This window comes from Salvelinus alpinus, chromosome 18 (assembly GCF_045679555.1).
Source record: "Salvelinus alpinus chromosome 18, SLU_Salpinus.1, whole genome shotgun sequence".
Classification (NCBI taxonomy): Eukaryota; Metazoa; Chordata; class Actinopteri; order Salmoniformes; family Salmonidae; genus Salvelinus; species Salvelinus alpinus.
The window spans coordinates 4,677,538-4,700,116 of NC_092103.1; the positions used below are offsets into that span (position 1 = coordinate 4,677,538).

At 41.0% G+C, this 22,579-nt stretch overlaps 1 protein-coding gene across 2 annotated transcripts in view; it reads left to right on the forward strand.

Annotated features, from left to right (window-relative positions):
* Positions 1-18,970, forward strand: part of LOC139543559 (atrial natriuretic peptide receptor 2-like) — a 57,712-nt gene extending 38,742 nt beyond the window's left edge. For both annotated transcript variants that reach the window (XM_071349752.1, XM_071349753.1), the window contains exons 12-22: positions 3-74; positions 766-925; positions 1,048-1,203; positions 7,449-7,617; positions 10,040-10,186; positions 10,941-11,064; positions 14,906-14,974; positions 15,071-15,245; positions 16,109-16,207; positions 17,867-17,958; positions 18,439-18,970. In XM_071349752.1, coding sequence (XP_071205853.1) covers positions 3-74; positions 766-925; positions 1,048-1,203; positions 7,449-7,617; positions 10,040-10,186; positions 10,941-11,064; positions 14,906-14,974; positions 15,071-15,245; positions 16,109-16,207; positions 17,867-17,958; positions 18,439-18,501 — 1,326 coding nt within the window. In that variant the 3' untranslated portion in view covers positions 18,502-18,970. The remainder of the gene's footprint in view (positions 1-2; positions 75-765; positions 926-1,047; positions 1,204-7,448; positions 7,618-10,039; positions 10,187-10,940; positions 11,065-14,905; positions 14,975-15,070; positions 15,246-16,108; positions 16,208-17,866; positions 17,959-18,438) is intronic.
* The last annotated feature ends 3,609 nt before the right edge of the window (positions 18,971-22,579 follow it).

Genomic DNA, 22,579 nt, shown 5'->3' on the forward strand with positions numbered 1-22,579 from the left:
AGGACATTTTGGAGAATGAGAGCATCAATCTGGACTGGATGTTCCGCTATTCACTCATCAACGACATAGTCAAGGTATGTGTTATTCACCTACTTAGGTGCCATATTGTGGAAAATATAAAGGGAATCCATGTGTGTAGCCACGTCACATGTTGCTGTAAGATAGCAGCCAACAATACTATGTTGGTAACTGCAGTTTGGTTGTTTTGAGGTCACATGGCTATATGCATCAAACTTCATATGACATCAAACTTGGACAGCAACATAATCACAATCTCACCACAAAATAAAAAGTAATCATCCATATGTTTTCAATGGTTATTTATAGCCTGCTCTAACAAAGGGGCTGTTTGTTTGAAATCACTATCTTGAGAGATACTATATTGGTGAAGTACATGGAGAATGGAGTACACCAACCACATTGCTGTTAAAATAACAGTCCTTCAAGCTGGCAACAACAGGGACCTTCTGACAAGCAAAAGGGCCTACAAGCCACATTCTGGTACACAAGTGCCTCAAAATATTAGACGTATACATGAGAGTGCAGTATCCTTTTGAGTCCCCGTAGAAATGTTATGCACATTAATACCACATAAGTTCCAATGTGACATGTAAACTGAACACTTGGATCCATGCAGAATTTTTATTACATTTCCATTTCGATCAAACTCAAAACACATATTTTCCACATGATCAGTATGTTTTCATGTATGCTATACTGTAGGAAAAATGTCTTGAACGGTACATTTCATGCTTGCTCCGCCAGGGAATGAACTATCTGCACAACAGCTACATCGGCTCCCATGGAAATCTGAAGTCATCTAATTGTGTGGTGGACAGTCGATTTGTGTTGAAAATTACAGATTACGGACTGGCCAGTTTCCATTCATCATGTGAAAATGACGACTCGCACGCACTCTATGCAAGTAGGTCAACATTATCAGCGGAGGTGATCACTTTGCCTCTTCACCAATGGAAGGAAACTAAATGGAGGATTGGATAAAGGAAAAGGTGTTCAGTGGATAATGTGAGTTTGTTGTGTTTCCAGAGAAGCTGTGGACGGCCCCAGAGTTGTTGATCTACGACAGACACCCTCCACAGGGCACCCAGAAAGGAGATGTGTACAGCTTTGGCATCATACTCCAGGAGATAGCCCTGAGGAATGGACCCTTCTATGTGGAGGGCATGGATCTGAGCCCCAAAGGTAAAATTAATTATAAACACAATTATAATGACATTTTGACATTTGAGTCATTTATTTAGCAGACGCTCTTATCCAGAGGAACTTACAGTTAGTGTATTCTTCTTAAGGAAGCTAGGTGAGGCAGAAACATATCTCTGCCATTGTAAGTACATTTTTTCTTAATAAAGCTGTGCCGTGGATATTCTACACAGGAACACTCGAAGTCAATCTTAAATGAATCATTGTTTATTATCAGCATGCTGGAGAGGTTCCAACCATCTCAAGTACACATGTTGATCAGGAGCTCCTCCCAGGGCAGTCCAGTTAGTTCTCTTTTATACAGACAAGTTATATTTGCATGATTTAGCTTATTCATCATTCATAATTAATTAATCACTAACATTTGCTTAATTCATGTGACCGACCAATACTGGGTCAGGTATGTGACAGACCAATATCTCATGAGGCTTCTTCTCTCTAAGCTGAGACCTTGAAACTAAGACATCCCTTTCTCAAAACAAGGTTCTGGGCGTACTGCCAAATTGCAGATACTGATAGTGAGGATTCATTCAATCAGTCACTTGCATGAACAAAGAAATTGGTTATTAGAAAAGGACATGAATAGAACACAGGAATTGAATAAAAATGTCTATCATAGTAGCTATCAGCAAAGTCAATGCTAGTAGAAAATAGAAAGGTGTGTGCGAGTATTAGTTTACAAGAGGCAAGGGTGCTGTGGGGTTATTTAAGATACTCTTTGTAGATGTAGGGGTTCAGCCATTTTCTGGAAGATGGACAGGGACTCTGCTGTCCTAACTTCAGGAGGAAGCTGGTTCCACCATTGGGGTGCCAGGACAGAGAAGAGCTTTGACTGAGCTGAGCGGGAGCTGGCCTCCCATAGGGGTGGGAGGGCCAAGAGATCAGAGGTGGCAGAACAGAGTACTCAGGTTGGGGTGTCGGGTTTGACTATAGCCTGAAGGCAGTTCTTCAAATCAAATCAAATCAATGTTTATTTGTCACGTACGCCGAAAACAACAGGTGAAATGCTTACAGTGAAATGCTTACTTACAGGCTCTAACCAATAGTGCAAAAAAGGTATTAGGTGAACAATAGGTAGGTAAAGAAATAAAACAACAGTAAAAAGACAGGCTATATACAGTAGCGAGGCTATAAAAGTAGCGAGGCACACCAGTACCGCTTGCGGTAGTAGAGAGAACAGTCTATGACTGGGGTGGCTGGGGTCTTTGACAATTTTTAGGGCCTTCCTCTGACACTGCCTGGTGTAGAGGTCCTGGATGGCAGGCAGCTTAGCCCCAGTGATGTACTGGGCCGTACGCACTACCCTCTGTAGTGCCTTGCGGTCGGAGGCAGAGCAGTTGCCGTACCACGCAGTGATGCAACCAGTCAGGATGCTCTCGATGTTGCAGCTGTAGAACCTTTTGAGGATCTTCAGGGGTGGCAGCACAGCCTAGTGGTTAGAGCATTGGTCTAGTAACCGAAAGGTTGCAAAATCGAATCCCCAAGCTGACAAGGTACAAAATCTGTCATTCTGCCACTGAACAAAGCAGTTAACCCACTGTTCCTAGGCTGTCATTGAAAATAAGAATTTGTTCTTAACTGACTTGCCTAGTTAAATAAAAAAATCTCAGGACCTATGCCAAGTCTATTTAGTTTCCTGAGGGGGAATAGGCTTTGTCATTTTTCTCCTCACAACTGTCTTGGTGGGTTTGGACCATTCTAGTTTGTTGTTGATGTGGACACCAAGGATTTTGAACCTCTCAACCTGCTCCACTACAGCCCCGTCGATGAGAATGTGGGCGTGCTCGGTCCTCATTTTCCTGTAGTCCACAATCATCTCCTTAGTCTTGGTTACGTTGATAGGTTGTTATTCTGGCACCACCCGGCCAGGTCTCTGACCTCCTGTCTCGTCGTTCTTGCTGCTCCGTAGGCAAGTACCATGGTCTTGTAGTGGATGCAAGTTCCCACATGGCTGACATATTGAACATCAAGTTGGGCATTTCCGTGATAACAGAATTACGAGTTGATTCAGTTGTTTCACTTTAAAATGTATGCCAAACAAAAACATTGATATCAAAGTTTAACAAACCATACAACTCTATGCACAAAGCCTACTTTTAACAATTTCCACTGAAAAAAAACTTTAGTAAGGAATTACGGTAAAATCTACCTCAGATGTGTCACGTTCCTGACCTGTTTTCTGTTGTTTTGTATGTGTTTAGTCGGTCAGGGCATGAGTTAGGGTGGGCATTCTATGTTATGTGTATCTATGTTGGGTTACCTGATATGGTTCTCAATTAGAGGCAGGTGGTTTACGTTTCCTCTGATTGAGAACCATATTAAGGTAGGTTGTTTCACATTGTTTGTTGTGGGTGGTTGTCTCCTGTGTCTGTGTTTGTCGCGCCACACGGGACTGTTTCGGTTTGTTTGTAGTCTGTACCTGTTCGTGCGTTCTTCGTTGTATGTAAGTTCTCATGTCCAGGTCTGTCTACGTCATTTTGTTATTTTGTTAATTATCAAGTGTTCTTCGTGTTTTTCGGTTCTGTTAATAAATCATTATGTCTACCTTCACCGCTGCATTTTGGTCCGACCCTTACTCCTCCTCCTCATCCGAGGAGGAGGAATTAGACGATCGTTACAGAACCACCCACCAAACCCGGACCAAGCAGCGTGAGTACGAGCAGTGGCCCACTACACAGGAATCCTGGACATGGGAGGAAATAATGGAGGGAAAAGGACACTGGGCTCACATTGGGGAATATCGCCGCGCTCGTGAGGAGATGGAGGCAGCGAGAGCCCAAGATCGGTGGTATGAGGAGGCAGCACGGAGACGTGGCTGGAAGCCCGTGAAGAAACCCCAAAAATGTCTTGGGGGGGGGGGGGGGTAAAGGGTAGTGTGGCGAGGGCAGGTAGGAGACCTGCGCCCACTTCCCATGCTTACCGTGGAGAGCGGGAGTACGGGCAGACACCGTGTTACGCAGTAGAGCGCACGGTGTCTCCTGTACGTGTTCATAGCCCGGTGCGGGTTATTCCACCTCCCCGCACTGGCAGGGCTAGATTGGGCATTGAGCCAGGTGCCATGAAGCCGGCTCAACGCGTCTGGTCTCCAGTGCGTCTCCTCGGGCCGGCATACATGGCACCAGCCTTACGCATGGTGTCCCCGGTTCGCCTACATAGCCCGGTGCGGGTTATTCCACCTCCCCGCACTGGTCGGGCGACGGGGAGCATACAACCAGGTAAGGTTGGGCAGGCTCAGTGCTCAAGGGAGCCAGTACGCCTGCACGGTCCGGTATATCCGGCGCCACCCTCCCGCCCCAGTCCAGTACCACCAGTGCCTACACCACGCACCAGGCTTCCAGTGCGTCTCCAGAGCCAAGTTCCTCCTCCACGCACTAGGCCTATGGTGCGTGTCTCCAGCCCAGTACCACCAGTTCCAGCACCACGCACCAAGCCTCCTGTGCGTCTCCAGAGCCCTGTACGCACTGTTCCTTCTCCCCGCACTTGCCCTGAGGTGCGTGTCTCCAGTCCGGTACCACCAGTTCCGGCACCACACACCAAGCCTCCTGTGCGTCTCCAGAGCCCTGTACGCACTGTTCCTTCTCCCCGCACTTGCCCTGAGGTGCGTGTCTCCAGTCCGGTACCACCAGTTCCGGCACCACGCACCAGGCCTATAGTGCACTTCGAGAGTTCAGTGTGCCCTGTTCCTGCTCCCCGCACTAGCCTGAAGGTGCGTGTCCTTAGCCCGGTGCCTCCAGTTCCGGCACCACGCACCAGGCCCACAGTGCGCCTCATCCGGCCAGAGCTGCCCGTCTGCCAAGCGCCATCTGAGCCATCCGTCTGCCCAGTGCCATCTGAGCCATCCGTCTACCCAGCGTCATCTGAGCCATCCGTCTGCCCAGTGCCATCTGACCCATCCGAGGAGGAGGAATTAGACGATCGCTACAAGATGTTTATGCAACCACGTAAATATTTGCAGAATGGGGTGTCTGCTATGACATGGCACCTTGAGTTTGAAAAATATATAATTTTGGTTATTGAACTACAGTAAGTGAAGTGGATTTACACCCGGTAACAGAATTACGGTAATGGAATTACACAATGGGTCCCTGATCTGTACTAAACAGAAATGCATAATTATGGATATGAATGTCATTGTTTCACAAGTTTGGACATCACAGCATAGTAGTGTACAGTGCAGTACAATACAGCACAGCAGAGTTCAGTACAGTAGAGTACAAATATACTGTACTTGTTACTTCTGTGAACTTTCATTATCCTCCCTCCTCGGGAGGGGGAGAAATTAGAAAATATCTTAAATATATGTGGATTTCTGGTAACGGAATTACAACCCACAAAGCATTTCTTATTCCTACTGAAGGTAAACAATTTCTCCAAAATGATATATACTGAACAAAAATATAAACGCAACTACTGCAAAGATTTTACTGAGTTACAGTTCATATAAGGAATTCAGTCAATTGAAATAAATTCATTAGGCCCTAATCTATGGATTTCATATGACTGGTAATGCAGATATGCATCTGTTGGTCACAGATACCTTAAAAAAGGTAAGGGTGTGGATCAGAAATCCAGTCAGTATCTGGTATGACCACCATTTGCCTAATGCAGCTTGATAGATCTCCTTTTCAGAGTTGATCAGACTGTTTATTGTGGCCTATGGAATGTTGTCCCACTCCTCTTCAATGGCTGTGTGAAGTTTCTAGATATTGGCGGGAACTGGAACACGCTGTCGTACACATCGATCCAGAGCATCCCAAACATGCTCCATGGGTGATATGTCTGGTGAGTATGCAGGCCATGGAAGAACTGGGACATTTTCTGCTTCCAGGAATTGTGTACAGAGCCATGTGACATGGGGCCGTGCATTATCATGCTGAAACATGAGGTGATGGCGGCAGATGAATGGCACGACAATGGGCCTTACGATCTATGTCTGTGCATTCAAATTGCCATCGATAAAATGCAATTATCTTTGTTGTCCATAGCTTATACCTGCCCATACCATAACCCCACTACCACCATGAGGCACTCTGTTCACAAAGTTGACATCAGCAAACCACTCACCCACACAACGCCATACACGTAGTCTGCGGTTGTGAGGCCGGTTGGATGTACTTTTTTAAAGATTGAAACTGGTTGAAAAGTGTATCTATGCCTTCATTTCCCCAAAATATAGACTCTTAGCTTTCATTTTACACCCAATTTGATATGCTCCTATGAACTTCACGTTGGTGCTCATGGGTCCTTTTACATGGAAATGCCCTGTTGTGTCTGTCTCCAATGTTGAGCCAATTACTCTGTCACTTCAGATACTTTAGGCAGCTTGCCTCCTGTTCACCATGACTCAAGTGCCATTATTTCCTGCTTGATTGAATGTTCCTAATCGATAAAGTAATGGAGTAAAAGTCACAATCATCAGAGTTGGACAACTCCAGTCTTCGGCTCGAGGGCTGCAGTACTGCTGGTTTCAGTTCTCCCTGGGACTTAGGGGGCTTTCACACCAAATTGGTTTTGTGCTGTTTTTCCGAACTCTGGTCCATTTACCCCCTTAGTGTAGTTCGTTTGGACTGGTGTAAACACTCTATCCACACTCGGGAGCGCACTAAACAACGTACCGTGGTTCCCTCAAAAAGGGTGGTCTTGGTCCGATTCAATTCTTACCGTGATGAGGTTTGCTGCAGGTGAGAACGCAGTCCAGACCAAATACAGGAAAAGAACCAGAGTCGCTCATTATTATTGGTTGTTTGACTGCGAGCATTTGATGAAATGCACACAGCATCATAACTTGAGATATCTGAAACATTCTGTGAGTAGCAGCGCATTTATGAGTGCGTCCAATGCAGATTTGTAGAGACGGGGCTATACTGAATATAGTCTATTCACATCGCGTTTAGAGTTTCCTCCCGCATGTTGTTGGAAGACCAAAGCGAAAGTAGTATGAAGATGGGAACACAAGTGATCCTTCATGATAATCATCAATGCATTTTTGTCCAATAAGCAAATGACTTGCATGGACACGTTTAGGAAATTTTATTAGTTTGACATTTGGCAATGTGAAACCAACCTGACCAAATTAAAACATTATATTAACAAATAGTCTGACTCTGATTCGAACTATAGCTCTAAACTATGTGTGAAAACGCCCTTAATTGATCGATCAATGTCACTGTTTTCCCAGAGAATGCAGAACACACACACTAACACACCCCCTATCTTGTCTATTACAGAGATAGTGCAGAAGGTGCGTAATGACCAGAGTCCTTACTTCCGGCCCACCACAGACAACAGCTGCCACTGTGAGAAGCTGACCATCCTGATGGACAGCTGCTGGGCCGAGGACCCCGTCGAGCGGCCAGACTTCAGCCACATCAAGATCTACATCACCAAACTCAACAAGTGAGCACTGAGCACCGTCGTGCCCCAAAATGGCTCCCAATCTCATCTTGTATCAGATACCATGTAGATAATATTTTCTTTGGATTTATTTTATGAAGATGTTTGAAAAAGAGAATGGAGGAAATAATTGCATTAAGTTGATATTATCAAGAGATGCTGGAAAAGGGATCTACTATTAATATTAAATAAAATTGGGATGCTTATCACACACAAATCATTTCAGATCAGAGCGATAGGAAGTCTTCTCCCTCCAAAAGTGTGTGGTTTATATTTATCTTGTTGCTTTTCGGCTTACTTATTTAGATGCATATTTTGGTTCAGTGGTGTGTGCGTGTATGCATGTAAAAAGCATGTTTTCCCTTGAGCTGGGCACACCTGTCACTGATCAAAAGCAGGAAAACCTTCAAGATGTACAGATGAGTGACCTCTGTGACAAAGAAAATAAAGTACTTAATGAGCTGTGGGAGGAAATCAGACCCTGGTATTTGCTTTGTCGCTGGATTAAGCTTTCCTACAACTTTCAGATGTGCCCCCTTTGTGCAGAAGTGTTTTGATGTTATTCAACGCTTCTGTATTTCTTACAAGTGCAAACAAAGGCTTTTTTTGTGTTGGTATAGTAGAAATCCTCCTTTTGAATTCTGACAGTTGTGCCAGGGAGATCACAACTACGGTTGCAAAGGTACCGGTAATTTACCAAAGAATCTTCAGTAATATTGGTATTAACAGGTCATTTTTGTCACTCTATGGTAACTTTGGTAATGTATACTTGAATAACTAAGATCTGGTGACTGTGCAGGCCACTTCAGTAAGCTGAAATCACTGTAATGTTCGTATAACCATTCCTGGACAATCCTATCCTTGTGGCATCCTGCTGAAAAAATCCATTAATGGATATACTGCTGCCATGCAGGGATGCACCTGATAGGCAATGATGTTCAGATATCCTGTGGCATTCAAACGTTGCTCCACTTTTATCAAGGGGCCCAATGAGTGCCATGAAAAGACCACACCATAACACCACCACCACCAGCCTGCAGTGTTAACACGCGGCATGATGGATGCATCTACTCATGTGGTTTTCTCAATACCATAGTCCTCCCATCAGCATAAAACAGCAGGAACCACGATTCATCAGACCAGGCAATGTAATTCCAATTCTCCAGTGTCCAGTGTTTTTGTTCCTTAGCCCACTGCAACCACAGTTTCTTGTTTTTTGCTGAAAGAAGTGGAACTCTGTAAGGTCATCAGCTGCCATATCCAATTCGTATCAAGGTACGATGAGTTGTGCATTCTTTTATGGGTCTTTGGGCACCAATGTTGTACTGGACTGTCAGTTGACTAACTGTAGCCTGTCTGTTGCTCTGCACAATTCGTCAGCCTCCTTTGTCCGCTTTCATCAATGACCCATTTTCGACCACTGGCCTGCCATTGGCTGGATGTCCTTTGGGTGGTAGACCATTCTTGATACACACAGGAAACGGTTGAGTGTGAAAAACCCAGCAGCGTTGCAGTTCTTGACACACTCACATCGGTGCGCCTGGCACCTACTACCATACCCTGTTCAAAGGCACTTAAATGTTTTTTCTTGCCCATTCACCCTTCACACAGCCATTCACCCACACATACACAATCCATGTATTAATTGTCTCAAGGCTTCAAAACCTTCTTTAACCTGTGGCATCAATAAGGGATCATATCTTTCACCTGGTCAGTGTATGTCATGGAAAGTGCAGGTGTTCCTAATGTTTTGTACACAGTGTAAATTGCACAAGAATTATACATTTATAGATTTTTTAAAGGTATTTTTTTCTCTTTATTCAACCCGCCACTTTGTGTAGCCGTTAGAGATAATGATAATAATAACCGTCTGCTGGTAAATGGAAAAGATTTCCCAAAAACCTTCTCAATTACATTTTAACTACAGTGTAGTCTATGCCTACCTGACAGAATTATATCATGATTATTTGCATCAATCCAGTGAGCATTTCGTTTAGGAAACTCTGCAATCACACGAGCGCTACAGAAACACTGCTAACCAAACAATGGTCTCTGGCTGGTGCACACTTGCATTAAAGGGTAACTACACACAAAATTCAACATTTCTTAGATTTCTCCCAGATCTAAAAGTGGCCTCCTGATGTATAAAAAAAAGTGTGATTTTGAGAGGCCGATAACCTGAAAATAAATTGGAAAGATGGAAACCAGGAAAAACAAAACGGAGAAATGGATTTAGGAAAAACTCAACGGAATCAGGCTTAAAATATTACAGATTTTATCAGGCTCTAGACCATGAAGTCACTTCTGAAATACGCATTGAATTGTACATTAGGTGATGTTAACAGAATAGAAAGTTCAGATATTTTTCATTCAGAATAGCAACAAATGAATGGGTATGTTATCTTTCTGTCTTTTTTCATCACAGGGAGGGCAGTACCAGTATTCTGAACAACCTGCTGTCCAGGATGGAGCAGTACGCCAACAACCTGGAGAACCTGGTAGAGGAACGAACGCAAGCCTACCTGGAGGAGAAGAGAAAAGCCGAAAATCTACTTTACCAGATCTTGCCACAGTAAGAATAATTATTATTCAGATTTTCGTCTTGCCCTATTATCCTTATTATCAGTCTGAACTTCTGCTTATCAAATTGAGAAAATGAGGAGACTATTTTCTGTATAATGCTGTGCCACTTGATCATTGTTCAAATTCCAAGAAAGAGCGTCTCAGCTTTCTATATCTCACACTTTAAAAAAAGATACACATTCACAGTTAAGCAGAGAGGAGATGAAAGGGCAAGGCAAGATGGGAGCTGACAAGCAAACTTCTCATTAACCAGAACTAGGAGGAGAAATGTGATAGGGTGTTAAGCACCTCTGATAACACGAAAGCAGCAAACTACAAGCCATGTCCTCCATCTATTTAAGCTGTCTGTCTCAGCGCCGTAGTCACACTCATTTATCCTCCCATTGTCTGGCCAAATGACTCCCTCCAACTTTAAGCCAATTTGACAGACAGAAAATGGCCTGAGAGAACCGAGAGATACCTTCTCTCACTGCAGAATTCAGATAATTCAGATAATTTTACCAGAGTCCTGGATTAACCTAGCTGCTAGTGCTACACTGTGCCTCTGGCTCTTTACTGTACTTTAAAATATTGGTGAACAGGAAATGATACTGGTAGAATCTGCTTATTTACTCATTGTGGATCGTAGCTGCCAAGCTTACTGTCACTGTTGATTTATAGCAAACGATAACATTATCTCTTAAGCACTGTATAAGCATTTTGTTCATTGTGGTTTTACTTACTTTGCGTTTTCTTGTCCACAGCTCAGTAGCAGAGCAGCTAAAGCGAGGGGAGACGGTCCAAGCAGAGGCGTTTGACAGTGTGACAATCTACTTCAGTGACATTGTGGGTTTCACGTCAATGTCAGCTGAGAGTACACCACTACAGGTAAACAACTGTCAGTAGATATATTCACTCCTAACCAAAAACAGGTACAGACTTCATACAGTAGCTATCCTATACCAACCAACAGCAGGAGCAAATCCACAACATGATTTTGCACTTTGAATCTTACTGTGTGACCAGTCAGTTTTGCTAAGTAAAATGCACTCAAGGTTTATTGAGTCGAAGTATCAATTCACCATGGGATATTAGAGACTTCCTGTAAACTCTCCCTCAAGACACTTGAAGGTAGTTGACAAGAAAGCTTGAAAATATGCTGGTCCAACAACATTATGGGAAGAGAAGAGAATATGAAGAGGAAATGTAGAGGAGCTTCTTTGTTACTTACACCGACCTCACTCATGCAGAGCCTATTAAAGCACCTACCGTATGTCTCATAGTTACAAAGCATTCCCACACAGAGGCCACAACTCAAAATAGCTATTGTGAGTAGCTGAGAGCGCATTGACGCATTGCTGAGTCACTGGGTGCTGTAGCTGCTATGAAATGTCTTCTCTCTCATGAAGAAGAAGATGAAGAAGAAGATTTCAAGACCACTCATATATTGAGAATCCCTTCACCAGGGTCTAAAGTACTGTATGATGAATGGCTGATGAATGGTTAAGGGCTTGTAAGGTGCACATTTCACTGTAAGGTGCACATTTCACTGTAAGGTGCACATTTCACTGTTGTATTCAGTGCATGTGACAAATACAATTTGATTTGATTTGATGGGATTGTTGTAATGGTCTCAATGGTCTCAATGGTTTTAAGTGCAGTGCCCCAACATGTTATTTTCTCCAGACATTTTAGTCGTTCCGAATTCTGAAATTCATCCAGAGGAACCAGGTTTTCTTCTTGATGCTACTTGTGCCATGAATTCAGACAAAGTATTTCTGGAGTGTTTCTTCTAAAATTGTGAAGACACGTCAGTCATATCATTTCCAATAACTCTGCATGAGCGATAGTTTGTACTTGGCGAGTGGTACACTCAGACTGATCTATTCTATTCATCCAGCAGAAGCTACTTACAAGTACAGTCATAAATCTTACCTTTCATCAAATGTATTTTAATATAGCTCAGAGCTAAGAATCCAACCACTAGGTTTCAGTGGCGATGTATTATGTGAAATATATTCATTGTCACTTATATTCTACGCACTTGATTTTAAGGTCACATGTCTATTCAATTAAGGCCACAAAACAGATGGTATTCTTTCAACATTAGTGTAGCTTTTAGGTCTAGGTATCTCACCTACCAGTTAGTGCTCTATTTAATTAAAATATCTAATTACATTGAGCCATTTCCCCCCCAGATTAAGTCGTAATGGTTTAAGAAATAATGCTAAGCCCCTCTGAAAGTTAAACTAGAACTAAGACTGTTTTCTTATCACCATTTCTCTCTCCATAAGCCACTGAATCTCCTAACTTGACCAATAGACCCTCAAAGGAATTACAATATACAAACATTTATTTAATGAATGACAAGAAACACTTCATATTTTGAATAAACAGCTGATGTGTATTACTCTTCAAATTCCGGAAAATATTGTGAAAATGTGTTCCCAGTATTTGGTCTGTTGCGTTGTTTAACTCATGCAAGCACATTTCTCAGTAAATTGAGGTTCTGGGCACTTGTCCAAGGCAGGGGGAGCAGAAATATTTTAATCTGACTGGGGAACCATTGGGAGTTCATGCAGAAACACATCTCAGTCAATCACAGAGGCAAACTAAATGGAACATGTCTCATGAACACGCACAGTGGAACTTATTATCTTTGCACACTATCTTTGAAATTGCTTTGTTTCACAAATGTTTGCCACTAGCTGAAGAAGTATTTCTAAAATAGAGAATGAAGGAGCAGGAGGGTAACAGTTATCTGGTTTTAGTGGTGGTGTTTGCGATTGTTTTACCCTTGAACCATTGTTTCTAGTTTAACTGAGTACTGTAGCTAAAGTATTGTTTTACCCTTGAACCATTGTTTCTAGTTTACCTGAGTACTGTAGCTAAAGTATTGTTTTACCCTTGAACCATTGTTTCTAGTTTACCTGAGTACTGTAGCTAAAGTATTGTTTTACCCTTGAACCATTGTTTCTAGTTTACCTGAGTACTGTAGCTAAAGTATTGTTTTACCCTTGAACCATTGTTTCTAGTTTACCTGAGTACTGTAGCTAAAGTATTGTTTTACCCTTGAACCATTGTTTCTAGTTTACCTGAGTACTGTAGCTAAAGTATTGTTTTACCCTTGAACCATTGTTTCTAGTTTACCTGAGTACTGTAGCTAAAGTATTGTTTTACCCTTGAACCATTGTTTCTAGTTTAACTGAGTACTGTAGCTAAAGTATTGTTTTACCCTTGAACCATTGTTTCTAGTTTACCTGAGTACTGTAGCTAAAGTATGGTTTTACCCTTGAACCATTGTTTCTAGTTTAACTGAGTACTGTAGCTAAAGTATTGTTTTACCCTTGAACCATTGTTTCTAGTTTACCTGAGTACTGTAGCTAAAGTATTGTTTTACCCTTGAACCATTGTTTCTAGTTTACCTGAGTACTGTAGCTAAAGTATTGTTTTACCCTTGAACCATTGTTTCTAGTTTACCTGAGTACTGTAGCTAAAGTATTGTTTTACCCTTGAACCATTGTTTCTAGTTTACCCGAGTACTGTAGCTAAAGTATTGTTTACCCTTGAACCATTGTTTCTAGTTTAACTGAGTACTGTAGCTAAAGTATTGTTTTTACCCTTGAACCATTGTTTCTAGTTTAACTGAGTACTGTAGCTAAAGTATTGTTTTACCCTTGAACCATTGTTTCTAGTTTACCTGAGTACTGAAGCTAAAGTATTGTTTTACTCTTGAACCATTGTTTCTAGTTTACCTGAGTACTGTAGCTAAAGTATTGTTTTACCATTGAACCATTGTTTCTAGTTTACCTGAGTACTGTAGCTAAAGTATTGTTTTACCCTTGAACCATTGTTTCTAGTTTACCTGAGTACTGTAGCTAAAGTATTGTTTTACCCTTGAACCATTGTTTCTAGTTTACCTGAGTACTGTAGCTAAAGTATTGTTTTACCCTTGAACCATTGTTTCTAGTTTAACTGAGTACTGTAGCTAAAGTATTGTTTTACCCTTGAACCATTGTTTCTAGTTTACCTGAGTACTGTAGCTAAAGTATTGTTTTACCCTTGAACCATTGTTTCTAGTTTACCTGAGTACTGTAGCTAAAGTATTGTTTTACCCTTGAACCATTGTTTCTTGTTTACCTGAGTACTGTAGCTAAAGTATTGTTTTACCCTTGAACCATTGTTTCTAGTTTACCTGAGTACTGTAGCTAAAGTATTGTTCTACCCTTGAACCATTGTTTCTAGTTTAACTGAGTACTGTAGCTAAAGTATTGTTTTACCCTTGAACCATTGTTTCTAGTTTACCTGAGTACTGTAGCTAAAGTATTGTTTTACCCTTGAACCATTGTTTCTAGTTTACCTGAGTACTGTAGCTAAAGTATTGTTTTACCCTTGAACCATTGTTTCTTGTTTACCTGAGTACTGTAGCTAAAGTATGGTTTTACCCTTGAACCATTGTTTCTAGTTTACCTGAGTACTGTAGCTAAAGTATTGTTTTACCCTTGAACCATTGTTTCTAGTTTACCTGAGTACTGTAGCTAAAGTATTGTTTTACCCTTGAACCATTGTTTCTTGTTTACCTGAGTACTGTAGCTAAAGTATTGTTTTACCCTTGAACCATTGTTTCTTGTTTACCTGAGTACTGTAGCTAAAGTATTGTTTTACCCTTGAACCATTGTTTCTAGTTTAACTGAGTACTGTAGCTAAAGTATTGTTTTACTCTTCATAGGTTGTGACAGTGCTGAATGATCTCTACACTTGCTTTGATGCTATCATCGATAATTTTGATGTGTACAAGGTAAGTCAGATGAATTATGTTTTGTAATGTAAATATGGTTATTTTATATATAGTCACCTGTTTCAACCTACTAACATGTTGTCATGTATATCTGAGGTGGAGACCATTGGTGATGCGTACATGGTGGTGTCAGGGCTTCCAGTCAGGAATGGTAAACTACACGCAAGGGAGATAGCTGGGATGTCTTTAGCCTTACTAGAACAAGTGAAAACATTCAAGATTCGTCACAGACCCCAAGACCAACTACGGCTAAGGATAGGAATCCACACAGGTATAAATTTCACATTTCACATAGAGTTTGAAATGATGGTAAAAATGTCTTATGCTTATTAACTACTGTTGGAAGATAGATGTTGTTGTTGTTTTTTTCAAATGGAATGAGTCAGTGCTTTTGGGGACTGCCCAATCCTACTCCTGATCCTTAGCATCCATATAGTTACCACTCAACCTCTAATAAATCATACACATTTAAATCGTTCAATACCTCCTAAATGTTACATGATCTTCCCTAGCCAATGACAGTTTATTTAATTCTATGACAAATATCTGAATTATGTTATGGCACAAAATTATTTATTATACGGTAAATAGTTGTCTAGACAAGAAGTCATTTGTGATTAAATTGCCCACTTATGTATCCTGCCTCATGATTGCATGGGGCTTTTGCTCACTAAATGTTATAAACTGCTGTGATTGGTTATGACAGTTGATGACAATATCTAGGTTTTAAGACATACAGTATTTCAGCTAAGAAATCTCTGGAGATATTTCCAGTACCTACAATATTTTGACATGATGATCAAATACAACAAATACAAGCTGTATTGCATGCAAAGGAGGTTTTTCATTGTGCTTGGACACAATTATCTCATGCAGGCAGTATTTATATTCTTATTCAAACACTTGACATGAACATCATCACTGATAGGTCTTTAAAAATTGTGTGTGGGAGGTGCCTGATCCTGTCATTGTGTGAATATGTTGTTTTTGAGTTCAATCATATCTTGATCATGCTTTTAAATACACTTAGTTTATCATGAGGTTCTGGTGATGAAAGAAATTGTTATCCATCTACAGTATGCTTTTCCATGGAGGATATTTCCAGTAAATGTCACTGCCTTTTGTTCTGTACAGGGCCTGTCTGTGCTGGGGTGGTGGGTCTGAAAATGCCCAGATATTGTTTATTTGGAGATACTGTCAACACAGCGTCTCGGATGGAGTCGAATGGAGAGGGTGAGTTTCAGATTTGGATCTCTGTTTTCCTATTTTCTATTTTGATTGGTGTCAGCACTTAAACACTTAAAACTATTAATATGGAAATTTTGCCACATTAAACAGTGTCACATTCTGGAATCCAGTTAATATAATATGAATGACTACCTCATCTCTGTACCCCACACATAGAATTGTCTGTAAGGCCCCTCAGTCGAGCAGTGAATTTCAAACACAGATTTAACCACAAAGACCAGGAAAGTTTTCCAATGCCTCGCAAAGAAGGGAACCTATTGGTAGATGGGTAAAAATAAACATTGAATATCCCTTTGAGCATGGTGAAGTTATTAATTACACTTTGGATGGGTTATCAATAAACCCAGTCACTACAAAGATACAGGCGTCCTTCCTAACTCAGTTGTCAGAGAGGAAGGAAACCACTCAGGGATTTCACCATGAGGCCAATGGTGACTTTAAAACAGTTACAGAGTTTAATGGCTGTGATAGGAGAAAACTGAGGATGAAATATTGTACAATCCAGGTGGGCAAATATCTTAGAGATTTACCTAGAAAGACTCACAGCTGTAATTGCTGCCAAAGTTGATTGTAACATGTGTTGACTCAGGGGTGTGAATACTTATGTAAATGAGATATTTCTGTATTTCTATTTCAATACATATGCAAAAATGTCTAACTACATATTTCCACTTTGTCATTATACGTGCATTGTGTGTAGTTGGGTGAGAAAAAAAGCAATTTTGAATTCAGGCTGTAACACAACAAAATGTGGAATAAGTCAAGGGCTATGAATACTTTCTGAAGGCACTGCATGTTTCAGCTGACACAAACTAAAACAACTAAGTATTCATTATTTCCTGTTGATTATGTGGTATTTCCTTGGATTTGGATTTTGTTCGTCTGTCGAGCATTCCCTGTTGTATATTTGCTTATGCAATTGTTTTGTGAAAGACTGGTTTCCCGTCATTATTTGTCTTGACTAAATCTGACTAATGCTTGTGTCTGAGAATCCATAACAAAAATATTGTGGACTAGCTCTTTGCACATACTTCCCTGTAAGAAACAAAGCATCAAGGGATAGATTAAGTAGACAGGGAATGGAATATTTATCATCACAAAGCAACAGAGGGGATGGAGGTTGTCATCATAGTTTAATAGTCGTTATCTGGACTGGTATTACTGGCAGCTGTTCTTAACTGGTGTGGTGGTAGTTGGACCGCTGGTGCTGTGCCGGCCAGGATTTTTTGTGAGTGACTCATCACATTATTGATTAACCCACTCACTTCCTGCTCTCTTCCTGCTGTGTGCTTTCACGTCCGTTGATAAATAATTAATAACACTTATAGCCAGGCCACATCCATAGTGATAAACTGCATACCATAAAATATCCTATAGTGGTAGGAATCACCTCTGGGACTGGACTGGCAACAACTGTTTCTAGGGACTATTTCTACAGCAACAGGAAGATTTCACTGTTCATTTCTACTTTTGACCTTCACATAACATACACTTGGTTGACATATGTATGTATGCGTACTGTAATTGTTATGATCTACCACAGTGCATATGGCAGAGGATAAATGTTTCATTAATGCTACTCGGTGTCACTCCCTGCAAAGCACTCACTGTGATTGTCTATTGTCCCATTGATGTGTTTCACAGCCTTGAGGATCCACCTCTCCTCAGCAACCAAAGAAGTGCTGGATGAGTTTGGCTATTTTGAACTCCAAGAAAGAGGGGAGGTAGAAATGAAGGTAAGGCCACAATGAATAATGCATGTGTTGTTGTCAGCATTATCTGTAATGGCTTCATGTATTCAATTTTGTCTGAGAAATGAATATGATAGAATTTTTTTTAAAGAATACAAAAGTGTTTTGTCACATACACCAGATAGGTGCAGTGAAATCTGTTGTTTTACAGGGTCAGCTATAGTGAAATGTGGCCTTGTGATTCCCATTCTGTTTATTATATGCAGTACATTTCAATAGACTGCAGCTCTGGATCACTCAGATTACGAGTGTCGTAGAAAAGATGGCTGTACTCTCCTGTTGAAATGGAAGAAAACCATAAAGTCTGGTTATGAAGAGTAGCGTACTCTCTCTAGGGATGCCAGATTAGTTTTACCAGGCCCAGCTAATGCCAGGGTCACCCTTCAAGGAAGAGAAGCCCTTTTGTGTATCTATCACTTCCACTCGTCTCCATTGATGAGCCTATTGATTTCTGTGTTTTTCCAGGGCAAAGGCAAAATGAGAACCTATTGGCTTGAGGGGGAGAAGACTGATGTGTACGTTATCTGAGAGGCCTGCTGATAGCGTGTACCCACAGTGGAGCCAACCACAGAGGCTACACAGTGGCACAGTCAGCCAATGCTTTATTTGTTCTAGAATAATGCCTAAAGGTGATTCCCTCCCCAAAAGCGGAACAACAATATTTACTGAATTAGGCCTTTTTGGAAAAGAAGGGATGTTTAATGGTATGTTTATAATACCTGTGTACGGTTACTGCCCATAAAATGGTAAGATGTTTTGTATGGAGAATCTTTCTGTCCTGAGATTGAGTACTTTCTATATTAAGATTTGTATAATGTGTTTGGAAGTCAATTCTGTATTAATATTTCCATACAGCGTTCATAACGGATGTGCACACAGTGTAATAGATGTCAATGCAGAGGTCCGAGTTCCACAGTGGTGTTATAGAGTACAAGATGATATATGTATTTCCAAGATATTGTAAGATATTTTGTTCAATAAACTGAGTACAATACAACTGTGTTTCATACATTGTTCAGATAATATCATTTATGTTCAACCTTGTGTGTTTTCATAGTCGTGTGTGAGCCGGTGCACTGCATTGTTAAGGTGCTTTTGATAAAAACATTTCATGATTTAGTAAATCAGATTTTTACAAAACAATAACATTTTGAAATATCATCATTGACGGTAAAAGGGGGACATTTCTTGTAACCAGCTCACTATTTATGTGTCTGGCCGTACGTCTTAACTTTTCAGCCCAGCCTCACATTCAATTCGCGCATATATGTACAAAATGTATTTCAGCAGATTTCGTGCGTTTTTGTGCATTTTTGGGGTGGTTCAATTCGTTTGAAAATACACGAATTTCTGTGCTACTTAATTCGTGCGAAAATACACGAATTTCTGTGATACTTAATTCGTGCGAAAAGACACGAATTTAACCAGTTGGCGACACACAAGCCGTTGCAACAACCATAGACGCGATCGCCTGTATTTATTTATTTTACGTTATGAATATATAGATATTTTGTCTTTTTTTTAACCATATAACCATAAGAGGTTATATATATATTGTCTTTATTTAATCCCTATTAAAACATTGTGGTTTTATGCCTATATGTACTGTTTTCGATTTTTCTGAACAGACTTCAGTATAGAATGAATCATGCAATGCATGATGGCTAATGGTGTTTTATTCGGTTGTAGTTCCATGTATTTCTTAAAAAACAAACGTGTAAACCATTTTTATTGACCAGAATGTAACTGAAAATACAATGGCAGCCTTGCCATTGTCCATCAATAACAAAAAAAAAATTTTTTGTATAACATTTGGGGAAACGTATGCAGTCATTGTAGTCTTACATTTTGTTGGCCAACCAAAATTACCAAAACGTTAACCCGTAATAAGGCTAGGGTGGCTGAGTGTAAATACATGGCTCTGAGTGTAAGCACCTTTTCACTAGAAACGTTCTTGTGTTCAAATTACCGTCAGTGCGAAATAGCTAGAAAGCTTTCGTATTTCCACTTGTATTTCCACGTATTTCCATTTCCACTTCCACGCACCTACGGTTACGATAACGATAAATCAAGTGCAATACCTGCGTCGACCTGTGTCGAGCAGCAAAACACCGGAAAGCTTCTAGCCTACCGGAAAGTTACAAGAAGAACAAGAATAGTTACCTCATCCGGTCATGTGACACTCTGGATGCCCCCTAAAAGCAATTTCAACCGTTTTGAAAAATGATGCACCCCAAAAAAATACCAGGTGCATGAAAAGTTTGGACTTAGAATATTTTTTGAAAACCTCCATAAATCACTCAGGCCATTGACTCGAGAAGAAAAAACATAAAATATTTTCCAGAAGAAAAAACAGAATATTTTTTGAAAACCTCCATAAATCACTCAGGCCAGCACCCATTGATTTGGGGCGGTAGTATAGTGCTCCCAGAGCGGGTATGGAAGTCTGGATCCCCCCTAAAAGCATTTAAGGCTCTGTGTGTCTTTAAGCACCATACTTTTTCACTCCGTCCTTGCTGTGTGTGTGTGTGTGTGTGTGTGTGTGTGTGTGTGTGTGTGTGTGTGTGTGTGTGTGTGTGTGTGTGTGTGTGTGTGTGTGTGTGTGTGTGTGTGTGTGTGTGTGTGTGTGTGTGTGTGTGTGTGTGTGTGTGTGTGTGTGAGAGAGCTTTTCTTTGACATCTGTTTAGCGAAATTACTGATTTACAGTTCATGAGGGTTGACCGATTCACACATTTAAAGTTTTGGAAAGATCTGACTTTTTTAAACCTTCGAAACAGCACCTATGACCCCATTTTAAGGCACTTCCGGTTGGCACAGGAAGCTATAAGTAAATACATATCCTGATCGGGGTATGCTTTTACAGAATCCTGAGTTTTAAGTCTATACGTTAAGAACTGACTGATTTACACAGGGTTGAATGCACTATATATCACAAACTGCTGGTTGGGTATGGCAAAACACTTTTAGGGTGATTTTATCACTTCCGGTTGCTCCAGGAAGCTTAGAATCAACACAGGTAGACCTCATAGTGGCTTGATGGATTGTCATTGAAGACAGGTTCATAAGACATTCATAACCCACATAGGCTTCAGGTTGAATTTAGGGGTGCAGGCAATGTGTTCCTATGGGGTGAGATGTCATTGTAAACTGTTTGATGTAAACACCTTCTTTTAACTGTTAAGGGTTAATGCCACACGGTCAAGGTTAGGCTTGCACAGAGACCTTAGGAACGTTCCTGAGGTCAAATTGTGCTTCTAAACCTTAACAGTTCTCTCTCTGTCTCCCAAAAGCAAAAGACTTGAAATGTAGGTCAAGGGTCATCTTCTTGTCACTGTCGCTGCGCTCAGACCGAGCAAGCTACGGTCAAGCGGGGCATCTCGTTGAACTCGGCACGGCTATGTTGATGTCATTTTTAGTGGTGATTTCAGAATGCTATTTTGGTGGTTTTTCACTGTTGAAACATATTGCAAATGCACAAAAGTCAACTAGCAAGTCAGTGTCCATCAGCCAATTAGATATTTTCAGACACCAAACTGATACCATCTGACTCCAAACTCACTTTTTCCAACTCGTTTAGAAGCCAACTATCACATATTTCAGAGCAGGCCCAAAATTCACAGCGCCTTCCATTTAAACCATAATAAAACAAATAATACGTAGTTATGTTCTAGCTGCGGGTCCAGTTTTCACATTATGTTTAGCCCTATGTGAGGCGACCTCGAATCCCAAGTTTCGGCTCGATAGGTCATTCGGTGCCCGAGCAAAACCTTAATTGGTGCTGAAATTACACTTTTTTCCATGCCTTGCTATGAGCTATCGGACAGAAATGTCGGGGTCCGTCTCTATGGGCCGAGCCGGTTTCAATGCACCTAGTCTTGCAACTCTGGGACTTTTCTAAATGTCACCATTTTGTAATGCTCAAAATGAATTGAAGTCAATGCAAATGCACCGAGGCTTTTTATCGGTCCGAGAACCTTCTAGAGCCACATAACTCACCGTGCTTAATCGACCTGAGCTCTAGAACAGGTTTGTAAAGTTTCAGAACTCTAGGTCTGACGGTTCTTTAAAAGTTCAAACAAAAGTAACTATTGCAGGCACTGTCTGCCTCTAAGCCCCTCAGTGTGTCACTCCATCCTTTCTGTGTGGGTGTGTAAATTTTTCCTTGAAATCTGATGGGATGAATGACTGATTTACAGTTCATGAGGGTTGCCTATTCACATATATTAAGTTTTGGAAAGATTTGACTTTTTTAACCCTTCGAAACAGCCCTTTTGACACCAATTATGGCACTTCCGGTTGGCACAGGAAGCTGAAAGTAAACACATATCCTCATTGGAGTGGGCTTTTTACAGAATCCTGAGTTTTAAGTCTATACTTTAAGAACTCACTGATTTACATAGGGTTGAATGCACTATTTCTCTCAAACTGCAGGTTGGGTATGGCAAACACTTTTAGGGTGATTTAACCACTTCCGGTTGCTCCAAGAAGCTTAGAATCGACACAGGTAGACCTCATAGTGGCCTGATGGACTGTCATCGAAGACAGGTTCATAAGGCATTATTAACCCACATAGGCTTCAGGTTGAATTTAGGGGAGCAGGCAATTA